Consider the following 14,687-nt stretch of genomic DNA (forward strand, 5'->3'; position numbering starts at 1 on the left):
CAGTTGAATTTTTTTGTATTTTTTTGATAACAAAATAAATAAGTGCAGCTTTTTTAAGCGTCTCCAAGGTTAATCCTTTCTCATTTTCCTCAAACTATGCAAATCCCCTTGTCAAATGTATTTATAAAGTGTTGTTCACCAGTTTAGGGCACAATTATGGCAAAAGCTACCATGTCCACAATGTCATGGTTAGTGTGGTTTCATGCTGAGAATCACAGCCACAATCACTTTGACAGAGAAAGCGAGACAAATACAGAAAAACACAAGGCAGTGGTCACAAGAAAGTCTTCAGGTTTCATTTTCTGTCCTCGGGGAAAAACATTTCTGCAAACTGACTCTGGTCACTAATCACAAGCCAGTGATGTGAGGGCAAAGCAAGGTAAATTTGTTTCTGTAGCAACTGCCCGAAAAACCCAGATAAACAGAGGTAGGGAGCAGTGAAACCTATTCATCAAACTGCTCCAGTTAAACTAAAAATATCAAATGCAGAGGTGAACAGGAAAGTCTAAAGGTTTGATTTTAAAGAAGCAAGAGTTGACGCAGAGCTGCAGGTGTCTGGGAGTTTGTTCCACATGTACGGCGCATGAAAACTGAAAGCAGCTTCTCCCTGTTTAGTTCTGACTCTGGAGCAGAAAGCAAACCTGTTCCTGATGACCTGAGATGTCTTGAAGGTTCATAGCGCCTCAAACCTTTTTCGCTTTATCACCCAACAGCTGTATTTTTTTAAAATTAACTCTTTGATGGACAAGAAGCCAATGCAGAAGAAGCCAATGCAGAGGGCTCAGAAATGGAACGATACGATCCACCTTTCTGGTCTTAGTAAGGACCTGAGCTGTATTGTTCTGAGTCTGCCTGATCAGACTTTTAGGCATCTCAGTAAATATAATGTCAGAGGAATCAGTTTCTCTAAATCACTCTGAAGCTTTAGTCCTTTTCTTTCTTTTCCTTTAAGTATTTTTCAGGTTATCATGAAGCTCATCTGATTAAGTGTGATAATAGAAGATCCACTGAGATAAAATTACTTTGATTTACACCTCAGAGACACAAATGAGATGTCATGTATGAAAAAGTGACAAGTGAAAACATCTAGTAAACACTTAAAGAATAATTAATCTTTGATGTAAGCAGTCAGTCTAAAACTGACCAGTTGGAACAAGGATTCAGAGCCTTTTGAGCCCTGTGGGAAGGGGTCTGCAAAGTTTTGGGCTTGTACCAGAGATTGTCAGACTGGGATCTGGGAAATTTGGGGGCCAAGCGAACACCTTTACCTCTTTTGTAGTGTTTCACAAGCAGTTCATGACCAGTTTTGAACCAGGGATTCCTATCTGAACAAAGCTTTTCTCTGAAGATGTCAGCGGTTTTAATGTTTTGGCTGATGTGTTACATTGATCCTGGATTGATTGTACGGTTTTCTGCACGTCTGTTTTGTGCTGATACGCAGTCGATGATCAGCTGCCAAACAAATGACACACGGGGTGCTCATCGTGTAGGAATTTACTGCAAAACTACAAAAATAAATATGTTAAAACATACATGTATCACATACTGCTAGTAAAAAAATCTGTAAGATACATCCGGTGTCACTCCACGACATGTATGGACATCAGTTTCAGAATTCAGTCAAACTGTCGGAGATGAAATTGGCTTTGTGTGTGTCTGACCATGTCCCGCAGGGCCACAAAGCCAGAGAGGGCCTGGATAGTTGAAGAGCAAAAACACATCTCAGTCAGTCACACGTACTTAACGGAAACATGCACAAAACATAGTAACATAAGTTTAAATTTAAAGTGGATCACTCTGTTTTTAGGAGAAACTGAGTCATACCTGTGTGAGAATAAATATGGCGAGAACTATGTGGACGCCTCTCTCCAAAGGCTGTACGAGAATGGCTTCATTAAAGAGCTGAAAGAGGATCAGTGGGAACTGCAGCAGGATGCTCAACAGCCAAAAGCCGGCCAACTCCGGGACCTTCCACAAACACATTAACTCACTTCAGTCTGCCCGTCACTCAGGAGGTTTCTACATCAACCGTGACTTTGGGCCCATCTGAGATGTCTCACCTTTTCTTGGAGGTTCCCGGCGTAACCGAGATAGAGTCTGATGGCCTCGATTAGCGTCATCAGCAGAAGAACAGTCACAAGGATGAACTTGTAGTAGTCTGGTAAGGCAGGATACTGGTAGAAACGACATCCACAGCAAGGCTGATCAGACAAAGCTTTTTTTGTGTGTGATTTGAGATAATTGGTCATTTTTTATGTCAATTAAACATAATATAAACAGTCACATGTTGCAGGCTGACACTGCTAAACATCACTGTCATTTTGAGAACTTATTTACTGATCAGTATTAAGGTTTGCTTTGATCAGCCGGCGCCTGAAATAAACGCAGTGAAGCAACGTTAAACAAGCAGGAATTATTGCATGTTTTCCCAGCAGCAACTCACATATTAGAGGGATTTTTTTTTATTTAAAGGTGACGGTGCTTACATTTTTTATGCTCTCTTATCAACATAGATATTCCACCCGGGACCCGTTGTTTTATAACAACAATCTTAAAAAAAAAGGTTTTTGAATATGTTTTACAAAGCCAGAACAGTCAGCTATGAAATAAAAATGCTTTGCGTCATATCTGTCTTTTGTTTTTAGTTTTTACCAACTGAAATAGCTGACTGAACATCCTCCAAGTGTTGTGATTCCATCATTTTTGCCCAGGGTTGTGTATCCTTCCCAAACCTTTCAAGTAGTCTGAAATGTGTCCCTTTAACTGAGCCCTACAAAGCAGTATCAAAAGTGGAAAAGGAAAGGCAAAATTTCTTCTTAGTTCCCTGCCTAATCTGTCTTACCTTGAGGTGAAGCATTGCAATTTCACTGATCCACCACCAGGGGAAGAACCACATGTTAAAGTACAAAGACATCTGGAGCTGGAGGCTGGACAAAACCCGTTTATCTGAAAACATAAAGACAACAGAACCTAAAAAAGATGGGAAAACCCGAAATTCTGCCTCAGAAACCGTACATCCCGATTCAAGACAAACATGGCTCACGCACTTCTGCTGGGTTAGTGTGGCTACATCAATGCTAACGTGCATGCTAATTCGTCTCAAGCGTTATCTGCATTTTTTGGTGTACCGTGAGGCAAAAACCTGTCGTTGTCTTTTGAGAACGGCACAGTCCAACTCTGGTCAAATAGAACAGTGCGAGAAAAGTCCTCTAAACGTTTTCTAATCGTTTCTGGCAACTCCATCGTGTCAGATAACCCCTGCTAAAAACAACATATCCACAGGAAAAATACTTCCGCCTCCTTGCTGTGAGGGCACCGAACGCTGTTGTCGTTTCCATGGATACCATATAATTATCTGTCTGCCCTCAACAATAAAACACATTTTCGTCTTTTTACACACCTCATTATAAGATAAATCAGTTAAACTTTACAGGTTGACTATCAACACCATGACAATGATTGCTACAGATGTGCTAATATTCTTTGATTTTCTAGAACAATGCTAAATATTGTTTTTCATATATTTTCTGGCACTGTGTCGACGAATAAATGACTAAATTAGTATCTATTTTGCAACTAAAACCTTTTACTATAATGTCATGGAAGCAACATAGTCGATCACAAACATTTAGACCTTTTTTATAAGTTTACAAGGTACAAAAATAATGCATTATGCACAGATTTGTTGAAATTTGCTGTAAACAAACAACGAAACAGTACTTTAAAGGACAAAAGCCCCAAATCTTAAAACTTACAGATGCATAAAGAAACAATTTTGGCCTGAGTACATACCCATGACTTCCTGGATAATCCTCTTTTTTTTTAAAAATTAATTAATGAAACATGCTTTGCAGCCTGCAAATTTAACTTTTTTTTCTAATTGGATTTGTATAAGTTAGACAAATTTGGAATAGGTGTGTGTTACTTTGATGGAGAGGACCCAAATGCTGGCTCACAGATGAGAGGAGGGCAGGCAGGGATATGAAGAAACTTTATTGAATCTAAGCAAAAGATGCTACTATGGCAGGCAGCCCAGAAAACACACATCCACAATAGAAAGCAGAACTAGGCTTAAGAAAAATAAACACAACAATGGCAACAAGTTGGCAATTGACAAATGAGGCCTGAAGATATATATTTTGATGGAGGTAATGGATTACTAAAAGTGAGAGCCACTCAGTGACTCAAACCAGCTGTTAATCTAAAATAGGAAGCAAACTGAACAGAAACTAGGAAGAGGCTCTACGGAAAAAAAAAGGGGGGGGGGGGGGGACTAATATGCAGAAATCAAACAGAAATAAGATACTACAATCCAGAACATGAGACACTTACACAGAAGAATAAACAGTGGATAAACCCATAAGCCTGGACATTATTGTTTAACACAATCACAGCAAGAGATCAAGTCACTCCCCTTTTTATAAGTTTCATTTTCAGAGAAAGAGAAACTTCCACATTCTGCAATGAAATGGCTGAAAGAAGTAAGGCACCGTATTCTTTGTCCTGCTCAATATGCTTGGAGGTGTTGAAGAACCCTGTGACTCTTCACTGTGGCCACAGCTACTGTATGGACTGTGTAAATGGCTACTGGGACCAGGAGGATCAGACAGATGTTTACAGCTGTCCTCAGTGTAGACACAGTTTCACCCCGAGACCTCTGCTGAACAAGAACACAATGCTGGCTGATTTGATGGTTAACATGACCGAGGCAGAACCACCCTCTGCTCCTGGGAAGGATGAAGTCAGTCCAGAAGACGTGGAGTGTGATTTCTGCACTGTGAGGAAGCTGAAAGCTGTCAAGTCTTGCCTGGTGTGTCTGGCCTCTTACTGTGCCCAACACTTGCAGCCTCACTATGAGTCTGCTGCTTTCAAAAGGCACAAGCTGGTGGAAGTGTCGGCCTCCATACAAGATAAGATCTGCTCGAAACATGACAAGCTGCTCGAAGTTTATTGTTGCACTGATGACCAATGCATTTGTCTGCTTTGTGTGATGGATGAGCACAAAGGTCATGACACCGTCTCAGCTGCAGCAGAGAGGAAAAAGAAACAAGTAAGATGATTTATTTTTGGTCACTGTTAGTTGTTAGTGTCCAGTCGATTATATAGCATGTCTTTTTCTTTATCGGGAGTATTAGGAAGATGCTTAATGCACTGTTTAGCTCAACAGCAAAAAGCAGAGTGATTAATATGATTTTGTTGTTAGCAACAATTTGGAAAGAAGAAACAAAGATACCAGCAAGGAATACAAGAAAAGCAGAAGCAGCTGCGGCAGCTGAAACAGAAAATGAAGGCACTGCAGGTAACTAAATAAATGCAAGCTTTGTGTCCCTGTGAAAGGAATCATTTGACTTTTTATAAATTACTGTTAGTGTTCTAGAGATGAGGCGCTCGATCGAAATGAAAAGGCCTATGCAGAAATTGTCCTGATGGCAGACAAGAGGCGCTCTGAAATGAAGGGGCTGATCAGAGATCAGGAGAAGACTACGGTGAGTCGAGCAGAGGCACTCGTAGATCAACTTGAGAAGGAGATCGGTGATCTGAGGAAGAGAGAAGATGACCTAAAGGAGCTGTCTCTGACTGAGGATCACATAGATTTCCTGCAGGTACACGCAAACAAATACACATGTATGTATTATGTACTGTGTCAGTCTGAAGTTTACACTGTTTCTCTTTTTACATGTTTTTCAGCGATGTAAGCCCATTTTTGACTGCACAGAACCTCAGGCGTCCTCTGATTTAAACATCCAACTACACACACATTTTGACTTTGTGACAAAGATTATTTCAGACTTGAAAGACAGAATGGAAATCATGGCCAGCGCCTTGGAAGAACTATCAGAAAAATGTAAGGATATACCTTTATACAAAAAAATAGTCATTTTAATGCACATATTTTATTGCACGTTTCAGAATGTCCTGTTTTTGCTTTTAGTTAAAGTTGACCAGGATCCAAAGACAAGACAAGAGTTAATCATCTGTGAGTTGTTGGCATTACACATATTCTTCAATTGAGCCTTTGTGGTTCAGTAGTGAACACTGTATAATATCTCCTCACATTTCAGATTCCTGCTGCCTCAGTTTGGATCCTGATACTGCATTTGAAAACTTGCTGCTCTCCGAGAGAAACAAAAAAGTGACCTGGATTAAAAAAGCCCAGAAGTACCCCTATCACCCAGAGAGATTTACCAAATATGATCAAGTGTTGTGCTCTGAAAGTCTTTCTGGCCTTTGCTACTGGGAGGTTGAATGGAAAGGGCCCAGGGTTGAGGTAGCCGTGTGCTATAAAGGGGCAAAACTGGAAGAAAGTTGCTTTGGATACACTGACCAGTCCTGGTGCATTTCCCTCTCGAGTTCTGGGTGCATCTTTTGGCACAATGAAGTCAAAACAAGAATAGCCATCCCTTGTTCCTCTACAGTGGGAGTGTATCTGAACCATAAGGGTGGGAGCCTGTCCTTTTACAATGTGTCTGATTCTGGTCAGATGGGGCTCCTTCATGGGGTTCAGACCACGTTCTCCCAGCCTCTGTACGCTGGCTTCATGGTTTCCAGAGGAGCGTCAGTTAGAATAATCACACCAGAGTAAAGGGCGCAGACTGTCAGGGCTGCCAGCATTACATAAGGTTCTCTGTCTAAAACACCAGTATTAAAAAAAACAAGTTGTGCATAAAACTACTCCTGATGAGTTTCACTTTTTGTAGTAGAGCTTGAGTGTGCTTTTGAAAATATTAAATGTTTGCAAGGCTATAGAAACATTAGATGTGATGTGTTTAATACTGTAATATGTCCCTCATCTGGTGGTGAACTAAAATAAACTCACGATAAACTGTGTTAGTCAAGTGTGCGATTGTGGTTATTATGTGTCTGAGTGTATTTACACACAGTATTCCAGAGCTGTACAAAAATGACTTATTCATAACATATATTTACATAAACAGTTGTATCACACAATGTTACACATTTCAAGGAGGTATATTACACACAAAGATCTATTGAGTTGGCTGCTTTATAATTCAATTCTGTTTTACTTTCAGTGAAAGTGAGTATGTTATGTAAGTTTCTTTGATAATGGCATTGACTTTGTTGTGTTTCACTTTAAGACCAACAAAGCTGGTTGGAGTGCCCTCCCACCTGGAGGAAGCTGCCAACAAACCGCTCCTTTAGGGAAACTGAAAGTTACTTTGTTAGTTTGAGCGGGAGAAAATGGCGTACAGTTTGGATCTGTTTGACTGCTCCATATGTTTAGAGACGCTGGTGGAACCAGTGACGGCGGCATGTGGACACAGTTTCTGTATGAAATGCATTAATGCCTACTGGGATGTAAGAACATGCTACAGCTGCCCTCAATGCCGAAAAACTTTCAACACAAGGCCTGTTCTTCAGAGGAATACAATCCTGGCAAACTTGTTGGAGGAGCAGAAGAAGAAAACCAGTCAAACTGCTGCTGATGGGGATAATGATGCCTTCGCTGCACCGGGGGATGTGAAGTGTGATGTTTGCGAGGGAAGAAAACGAAAAGCTCATATGTTCTGCTTCATGTGTTTGGCCTCTTACTGTGAGACTCATCTAAAGCCTCATTTTGAGGTGCCACCGCTGAAGAAGCACAAACTGATCCAAGCTTCCACAGGAGTCAAAGAAACCATCTGCAGCCGTCACAATAGACATCTGGAGATTTATTGCCGCACCGATAAGCAGTTTTTGTGCCCACTTTGTGTGGTGGAACACAAAAGTCATGACATTGTGGCAGTCGCAACAGAAAAGGAGACAACTCAGGTAATTCAGTTCAGCCCCATGCTGAAGTTGTTTTGGGGTTTTTTTTGTCACAGAAGTTCCCGAATAATTCTTGGATTTCTGTTTTTAACAGAGAAAAGTGGCAAAGGCAAGACAGGAAATCACAGACAGAGTGCTGGCTGCCGAGAGCAAAATGACAGAGCTCAGGGATGCTGCAGACGCTATAAGAGTGCGTTTTCACACTCAAACATAAGTATCCCCTTCCTCTTGACAGTCAATACATTTATATGTTTTTAAAGATTGATATGAGATTATAGATGTATGTAGTTTGGGTCAATTGCAGCAGCAGAACAGAGGAACAAGATGGAGGCGTGGGTGGAATTTCCCTTCACTTTTGCAGTCTGTCATATAAGCATATGGAAATAATATAATAGTTGCTTAGAACTGTAACTCCAAATGTTATAAGTAATGCCAAGACTAATAGTTCTTGTTTCCCACAAGGATGCAGCCTGGGAGGCATGTGATGACTTTGAACGAAAATGCGATGAACTCATACGTTCATACATCAGCTCTGTGGAGAGGAACTGCCTTGAGATGAGACAGAAAGTTGGAGAACTTGAGAAAGATGGAGTAGACTGGACTAAAAGGCACCTTGGTCAGCTGGAACGTGACATGTTCAAGCTGAGGGGCATGGAGACTAAATTGCGCCAGCTTTCTCTAACAGAAGATCCCATTGAGTTTCTTCAGGTGATTTCTCTGTTTTGATGTGACATTTTTTTGTTATTTGTGCAGCTTCACCTAAATATGTATGCGTTTTATGCTTGTTTGGCTTAGGGTTTCGAAGCCCTGAATGGCCTCCCTGTGTTAACAGACTCACAGGAAGGACTCAACCCGCTAGCAGACTTTGTCTCTGCACAAAAAGAAAAATTTAAAAATATGTGCGACAAAGAAAAGAAGGAATTGCTCATTCATTCTGAACTAACAGCAAGTAAGAATGATAAATCATTTTCAGATTTAATTGATTGGATTGGTTGGTTTCCTGAGAGTATTTTTTTTTTCCCAGTTGATATCTGTCCAAGGTTTGAGGCGGACTATAGGGGAATAACATCAAGAAAAGACATTTTTTCTGACTGTAAGTAAGAATTGAATGAATATCTTTTCAAGCATACATGAAAACATCACCAGGTGAATGATTTTTTTTATCTCTTCTTGCAGACACTGTATTGAAAGTGGATCCCTGCACAGTACAAGCATGTCTTTACTTGTCAAACACAAAGACAGAGATATCGTGGGGTAACAGTGACCAAGGTCATCCTGATCATCCTGACAGATTTACTAACTTTTACCAGGCTCTGTGCCAAGAGGGCCTTATGAGAAACTGCTACTGGGAGGTGGAGTGGGATGGTGGAATCGTGGAGGTGGCTGTGGCATACAAAAGAATAGAAAGAAAGGGGTCAGGCAAAAAGAGCTGTTTTGGTCATAATAAGGAGTCTTGGAAGTTAACCTGCTCTCCCTCTGGTTGCACGTTTTGGCACAATAATCTCCACAAAGGTCAGATTCCTCCGGCTCGCTGCCGCAGAATAGGCCTGCACCTGCAGTATCAGGAAGGAAAGCTGAGTTTTTACAGCGTTTTAGGTCCAGACAGGTTGACACCGCTGCACCAAATCCAGACCACCTTCACTGAGCCGCTCTATCCAGGCTTTTCTGTTGATTTAGGTGCAACTTTGACAATGTGTACCATTTAGTTCGGTCCACTTTAATTATCAATATTCTCAGGACTGGCATGCCATTTCATAATCAGGGATTAAAACAAAACTCAATACCAAGCACTTTACTTGTCTGTGTATGTTTGAGAGATTTTTATAAAAGTATTGATTTTTGAGGTGTTTTGTTGTGTTCAAGAGGAAATTCAAGAGAGGAATCCAAACTCATCTTTGATGTATTCTGACTTATTTTCACGGATATTGCTGAAAGATTCAAAGACCATACTCAACTGTTATTCTTGATTTTTTTAAGAAGCTTTTCAGATGTGTGTTTTAAGATATTAGTGAACACATTTCATAAGTACAGAACAAATTAATGTTGATTGGAGAAGTCCTTCTATCTATCTATCTATCTATCTATCTATCTATCTATCTATATCTATCTATCTATCTATCTATCGTATGAGTTTATGACAATTATCCCTTAAGTCAATTTTTTTCTTTATGGTGATTTTAACTCTTTTTTTTAGCATCTATTACACCTGTTTGGATTAATGCACTTTCTTTTTCCATTTTCATGTTTTGTATTTTGATTCCAAATCGAGCTCAAACAAATTCACTCTTACATGAATGTTTATTTAAAATAAAGCTTTCATAACACACTTGTTTAATCATTTGCTCATTTTCTGTAACAACCACAAAAACATGCACATTACATATTCTTTCTATACAGTCAAGCCCAAAGCTATTCATGTTACAAATTTTGACACAGTAATGTGCAGCGCCAGCGCTGCTCACAGGAGATATCTTGATGAAAGCGATCATAAGACAGAGTCAATGGAGAGATGATCGACAGTGTCGTAGAAGCGCAGAGTGGCTTTGTAATGCAGCAGCGTCTCAGTCAGAGAGCTGATGGTCAGTGCTTTACCCTGCACGCTCAGGTCAATGTACCTGGACAATAAAAACAAAATACATTTGAGTTCTCACACCAGCCAGCACAGAAAGTTAGACTATGGTTAGCTTGTGGTTCTCCCAAGGTTATATTGACTAGAACAATAAACTAAACTTTAGAGAACATTCTCTAAAACTAGGGATTCAAAAGCCTGATTGCTCTCATAGAGTCACATTGCGCTCGTCCTAATTGGTTTTCAGTTTTGTATTTGTGAATACAGTGATGACAGAACACTCCTGGTATCATACAAAGGTTCACGGGTTAAAACACTTGAAGTATTCAGGAGTGAAGGTAAAATCAGGAGTGAAAATGAGCGTTCTGATTGCAAAGACAGTGGCAACATGAACATTTCGAGAGCCTAACTATAATGTCGTCATAAGGTTTTCCAAAGGTCAACCATAATGTGAAGGTTAGGGAAACATTTATACAACCAAGCAGGAATGTTCTGCAGAGGTTGCCCAAAGAGCTCTACGCCATGAGCATTGAGAGAATGTTAATTGTGTTTTTGTTAGAAAACCATTCCTGATGAATCACACAACATCCAAAAGCAAGGCCCCCAGAATGGACCTTAGCTGGCCTGAATGTAGATCTCTCTAATTCTAATCTTTATCACATCTTATGGTCTTTGAACTTCGAGCTGATACTGTACCTGTATGATACTCTCCAACACACCAGAGTATTTATAGCCATCAGTGAAGCTAGGACGAAGAAGAACCTCTCCAGATTCCCATCATGCAGTGTGTTTGGATAGAAACCACCTGTCGTATAGTATCAGCATGTCACTATTATTTGCCACTGAAGAAAACAAGTAACACAGTATCTGTATTCAATATTACCTCCAGAGAAAAGGTACACTAGTTGAATAATGAAAGCTCCAAGAAAACAGCCCCCTCCGTAGGACAAAGTAAGGAAGTGCAGGGAGATCCCTCTGATGTGGCTCGGGGTCAGCTGGAAGGATATGAGGGAACCTGCCAGAGAGGGAATGACAGCAGAATTATTGACTGAGGTAAGATAAAAGCCATCTTTGACGCCTTTGTTATTTTGGGACGATTCCATAAATTTGCAGTCCTCTGTGAAAGATGGTAATCCTCCACTCACATGCAGGTGTGACAAGAGCCTCTGCCACACCAAGGAGGATGTACTGAGGCGCCAGCTGGAAACACGGCATAGACGACACCTGCAGAACCTTCCCAGATAAAGTCTGCTCCACCAGGGGGTAAACCTTCCTATGCAGCTCAGACAAACCTGCCACCAGGACAGACAGAGTGGCACAGGCATGGCCCAAAGCTGGAAGGGGAGGACGGACAGGGTGGGGTGATGAGAGAGGGGGCTGCAGAATGGGGGTTGTGATTTCAGGAGGAGAAAGGAAGTGAGAGAAACATAGGGACATTTAGGTGAAGATGTTAAAAGTTACTTGTGGACGAGAGCAAGTGTGTATGTGTGTCAGTAGTTACTTATGACTTTTGCAGGAGGAAGAGGAGTTTTTTGTCTGGAGAGGAAGTAGGTGGTCACACACTCGATGAGTGGGGCTAAGAGCAGCAGAGGCAGGATGCTGATTACATTCATGGCACCAATAGGCAGCAGGAGGTCGTTCAGGTGAAGGTTGGAGTTCATTGTCTGTATGTAGTAACCTGAGGGAATCTGTGGCAAACATATTCATAACCTCTTTGCACATAAAACAAACAACCTATCCTCTTTCTCGCTGTGTCATGATGTGTTTCCAGTGACCTGCCTGTGTGATGCAGGCTCTGTACAGCAGCTGAAGCCCATAAAGAGGGAAGAGTTTGGTCAGAACCTTGACGTTCTCCACGTGTGTCTCACTGTACCGACCGCCGTTGTTCTCTTTCGCCCGGTCCAGCCAGGACACCACATCCCCACTCAGGTGACGATAGTGGAGGCAGCACATCTTGAAAGAGTTCAAGAAAACTCCCAGCGTAGTCAGTAGTGATCCACCTAACAGAAATCCCACAAAGGAAAAGTGAGAAGTTGTAATTTAACAAGTTTGTCCTGTTCTGGTCTGGAGGGGTTGTTGCACGTTTTTGTGCCTTTGTTATAATGAGTGGCCTTTTTACCTTTCTTGGGTTTGTAGGTGAGTTTGTTGCGCATCATGTGTATGGCGATGAGAGCCAGCAGCACAGAAGTGAAGGGGATAAGGAAGCCCAAATTTTGAGCCACAGACTGCTGGATGTAAGCTATGCCCAAAAACACAACTGTAGAATTCAGGTTCACCAACCAGTAGAACCTAAAAGCATTGAAATAAATGTTAACTTGCATGCTGGGAAAGAATCACACTCATTTTTACCACAAACAAGCGGTGAAATAGGTCTGATACAAAACGTTCGGTCAGCTGACCATCTGTTCATTTTCTGTACAAAATCATACGAAAAAGAAAATATATCTTCTTTCAACCTCTCAGAACATGATAAAAAAAATCATCTCACAAGGTTTCCAAATAGAGTAAATACAACCTCAGATAAACAACGTGACATATTACACTGAGTTATCATTTATCAAATAAATATAAGCCAAATCATGAGGTAAAGGTAGGTTATAGTGTTGTTTTTCTATTTCCCAGCAAGATTATGACAAACAATCCAAATTTCAAGAAATTTAGTGAGGTTAAATGTGGGCAAAGTATGAGTCTGATTAAAGGCTCAGAGGTTGAATAGCTGTGACCACATAAAATCACCACCCACCAGTTGAAGAAGGACAGGAGCTGGTGTTGGTTGTAGCCCTGAAGGCTGTAGGCTCCCATGGGGCACAGGATGGCCCGAATGCCGCCGATGCCCAGCGCAGCAGCCAGGAGACCGGTGTAGAACAAGATCTGCTGCTCCCGAGGTTCCAGCTTGTGGGTCATGTGATGAGTGTCGATGTAGAAATCTTCAAAGGGAAAGGCCACCACGGGTAGCATGGCTGTTCCTAAAGCAGAGCACAGTTGTAGAAGTAGGTCATGGAGGTATCTAGCAGCAGCTTTTGCAGCATTATAATCATGCTCTGGCTTTACATATACTATATATACGTTACATACTAATCTATCATACTAATTGCCTTTTTGGATTAATTTACACTGTCCGTGATACTGAATCATGCTGTCTCTTACCAAAGAAATGAAGAAGAGCACACAAGTAGAGCACCTTTGTCCGTCCTAAGCAGGTTTCTGCAAACCATCCAACCAAAACAGGAGTCAGGGTACTGGCTCCTATGAAGCACAGGTTGACTGTTGCAGCCAGGTAATTGTCATAGCCCAGCTTCACAGTGCAGAAGAGAATCATGTTACACACGATCCCAAAGAAAGTGAACCTTTCACACAACTCTACAAGCAGTACACAGATGATAACTTGGAGCTTCTTGCGAGACTTCCTTGGAGGTCTATGCTCCACAGAAGGAGTCTGGGAGATTCGTCGCGCTTGGTTTCTGCCCTCTGGCAGTCTCCGTTCTTCTATCACCATACCACCTGGCCAGTGAGGTGGCTGCTCGGTTGCTCTGTTGGGTGTCAGCAGCGAACCAGGCAGCTCTGAGAGAGAACTCCTCTTCTTGTAGGACACAAACATCAGAGGCCAGAGCTGGAATCCCACAGCCTGGTGTGATTCTGAGCTGGACTACAGACACGTAGTATCAGACTCACCCACCTGCATTCTGCGTGTCCTGTTGGCTGATAATCCTTCGTCATGTTGTTACTCTGAACTGTGTATGCCTTCCGGGAATCTGACACATTACACAAAACTGTATCAAGGTGGAGTGATGGATTGGAGGTATTTAGAGAGCCTACAAGAAATGTTTTTAAAATGACCAACAACAGAGAGTTACGAGGCAATTTTATAATTTTCTTTCCAATACTGAAATATGTACTGTAAAATATACTGTCCCATTATCGCAATGTGGTTGATCACCGGCTCATTGAAGATTTGCACCACCACTGCACAAAATATTCACATTGGAATTAAATTAGTAGTGTGTTCAAGTGGTGTTTTCATTCACCATTCAACACACTGAGTTTATAACATGCTAATAAATAAATTAATAAAATGGCACTGATGCCCAATAATAGTGGAGCATAGTGCAAAAATAGCAGCTTTAAATTAATTGCTTGTTCAGTGTAGCAATGGCTGTTGGGAAAAACTGTCCCTGAGCCTGGAGGTATGTTTCCCTCTAATATCTTCCAGAGGGCAGCAGCTCAAAAAGATGGTGTGTGTAGGGTGAGTCGGGTCATAGGTAAGGTAAGAATTGTGAGAAGTGATTGGTTTCTGTGTGTGAGGGAAAATATTAAAACTGCTATGTACACTTTATAAAAGAAGACAATAGGA

General features: G+C 41.3%; 4 protein-coding genes across 5 annotated transcripts; 2 read left to right on the forward strand and 2 right to left on the reverse strand.

Moving 5' to 3' along the window:
• Positions 1 to 1,525: 1,525 nt before the first annotated feature.
• tmem17 (transmembrane protein 17) lies at positions 1,526 to 3,294 on the reverse strand. 2 transcript variants are annotated; one of them, XM_072385182.1, is made up of 5 exons: positions 3,129 to 3,294; positions 2,843 to 2,946; positions 2,061 to 2,174; positions 1,825 to 1,968; positions 1,526 to 1,694 (listed from the first exon to the last, which is right to left on the reverse strand). In XM_072385182.1, exons 1-5 carry the CDS (start codon positions 3,241 to 3,243, stop codon positions 1,617 to 1,619), a joined length of 555 nt encoding a protein of 184 aa, XP_072241283.1. In that variant the 5' UTR covers positions 3,244 to 3,294; the 3' UTR covers positions 1,526 to 1,616. The 2 variants fall into 2 exon arrangements, with proteins under 2 accessions (XP_072241283.1, XP_072241282.1); XM_072385181.1 differs by having other exon boundaries at positions 2,843 to 3,222.
• A 1,174-nt stretch (positions 3,295 to 4,468) lies between these two features.
• Positions 4,469 to 6,828, forward strand: LOC140306862 (E3 ubiquitin/ISG15 ligase TRIM25-like). The gene is made up of 6 exons (XM_072385478.1): positions 4,469 to 5,050; positions 5,204 to 5,299; positions 5,370 to 5,603; positions 5,689 to 5,845; positions 5,933 to 5,977; positions 6,063 to 6,828. The coding sequence occupies exons 1-6, from the start codon at positions 4,469 to 4,471 to the stop codon at positions 6,581 to 6,583; spliced, it is 1,635 nt and encodes a 544-aa protein (XP_072241579.1). The 3' UTR covers positions 6,584 to 6,828.
• Positions 6,829 to 7,080: 252 nt separating this feature from the next.
• LOC140306509 (E3 ubiquitin/ISG15 ligase TRIM25-like) lies at positions 7,081 to 9,824 on the forward strand. Its single transcript, XM_072385121.1, has 6 exons — positions 7,081 to 7,770; positions 7,862 to 7,957; positions 8,230 to 8,490; positions 8,563 to 8,716; positions 8,792 to 8,860; positions 8,944 to 9,824. The coding sequence occupies exons 1-6, from the start codon at positions 7,201 to 7,203 to the stop codon at positions 9,471 to 9,473; spliced, it is 1,680 nt and encodes a 559-aa protein (XP_072241222.1). The 5' UTR covers positions 7,081 to 7,200; the 3' UTR covers positions 9,474 to 9,824.
• A 366-nt stretch (positions 9,825 to 10,190) lies between these two features.
• On the reverse strand, positions 10,191 to 13,934 carry slc15a5 (solute carrier family 15 member 5). Its single transcript, XM_072385122.1, has 9 exons — positions 13,484 to 13,934; positions 13,080 to 13,302; positions 12,456 to 12,625; positions 12,116 to 12,336; positions 11,838 to 12,024; positions 11,482 to 11,670; positions 11,220 to 11,351; positions 11,033 to 11,141; positions 10,191 to 10,382 (listed from the first exon to the last, which is right to left on the reverse strand). Exons 1-9 carry the CDS (start codon positions 13,932 to 13,934, stop codon positions 10,253 to 10,255), a joined length of 1,812 nt encoding a protein of 603 aa, XP_072241223.1. The 3' UTR covers positions 10,191 to 10,252.
• Positions 13,935 to 14,687: the final 753 nt, after the last annotated feature.

This window comes from Leuresthes tenuis, unplaced genomic scaffold (assembly GCF_036924035.1).
Source record: "Leuresthes tenuis unplaced genomic scaffold, fLeuTen1.0.hap1 SCAF_5, whole genome shotgun sequence".
Taxonomy (NCBI): Eukaryota; Metazoa; Chordata; class Actinopteri; order Atheriniformes; family Atherinopsidae; genus Leuresthes; species Leuresthes tenuis.

Excerpts from the sequence above, each read along its gene's own strand:
- tmem17 (XM_072385181.1), bottom strand. The coding sequence starts at position 3,088 with ATGCACGTTAGCATTGATGTAGCCACACTAACCCAGCAGAAGTGCGTG. Across the intron at positions 1,969-2,060 it reads CCGGGAACCTCCAAGAAAAG|GTCCCGGAGTTGGCCGGCTT; the intron begins GTGAGACATCTC and ends TGTTTGTGGAAG. Across the intron at positions 1,695-1,824 it reads CCATATTTATTCTCACACAG|GCCCTCTCTGGCTTTGTGGC; the intron begins GTATGACTCAGT and ends TCAACTATCCAG.
- LOC140306862 (XM_072385478.1), top strand. The coding sequence starts at position 4,469 with ATGGCTGAAAGAAGTAAGGCACCGTATTCTTTGTCCTGCTCAATATGC. Across the intron at positions 5,051-5,203 it reads CAGAGAGGAAAAAGAAACAA|CAACAATTTGGAAAGAAGAA; the intron begins GTAAGATGATTT and ends TTTTGTTGTTAG. Across the intron at positions 5,846-5,932 it reads GGAAGAACTATCAGAAAAAT|TTAAAGTTGACCAGGATCCA; the intron begins GTAAGGATATAC and ends TTTTGCTTTTAG.
- LOC140306509 (XM_072385121.1), top strand. The coding sequence starts at position 7,201 with ATGGCGTACAGTTTGGATCTGTTTGACTGCTCCATATGTTTAGAGACG. Across the intron at positions 7,771-7,861 it reads CAGAAAAGGAGACAACTCAG|AGAAAAGTGGCAAAGGCAAG; the intron begins GTAATTCAGTTC and ends TGTTTTTAACAG. Across the intron at positions 8,491-8,562 it reads TTCAGGTGATTTCTCTGTTT|GGTTTCGAAGCCCTGAATGG; the intron begins TGATGTGACATT and ends TGTTTGGCTTAG.
- slc15a5 (XM_072385122.1), bottom strand. The coding sequence starts at position 13,934 with ATGTTTGTGTCCTACAAGAAGAGGAGTTCTCTCTCAGAGCTGCCTGGT. Across the intron at positions 12,626-13,079 it reads CTCCTGTCCTTCTTCAACTG|GTTCTACTGGTTGGTGAACC; the intron begins GTGGGTGGTGAT and ends CAATGCTTTTAG. Across the intron at positions 12,337-12,455 it reads CACCTACAAACCCAAGAAAG|GTGGATCACTACTGACTACG; the intron begins GTAAAAAGGCCA and ends GATTTCTGTTAG.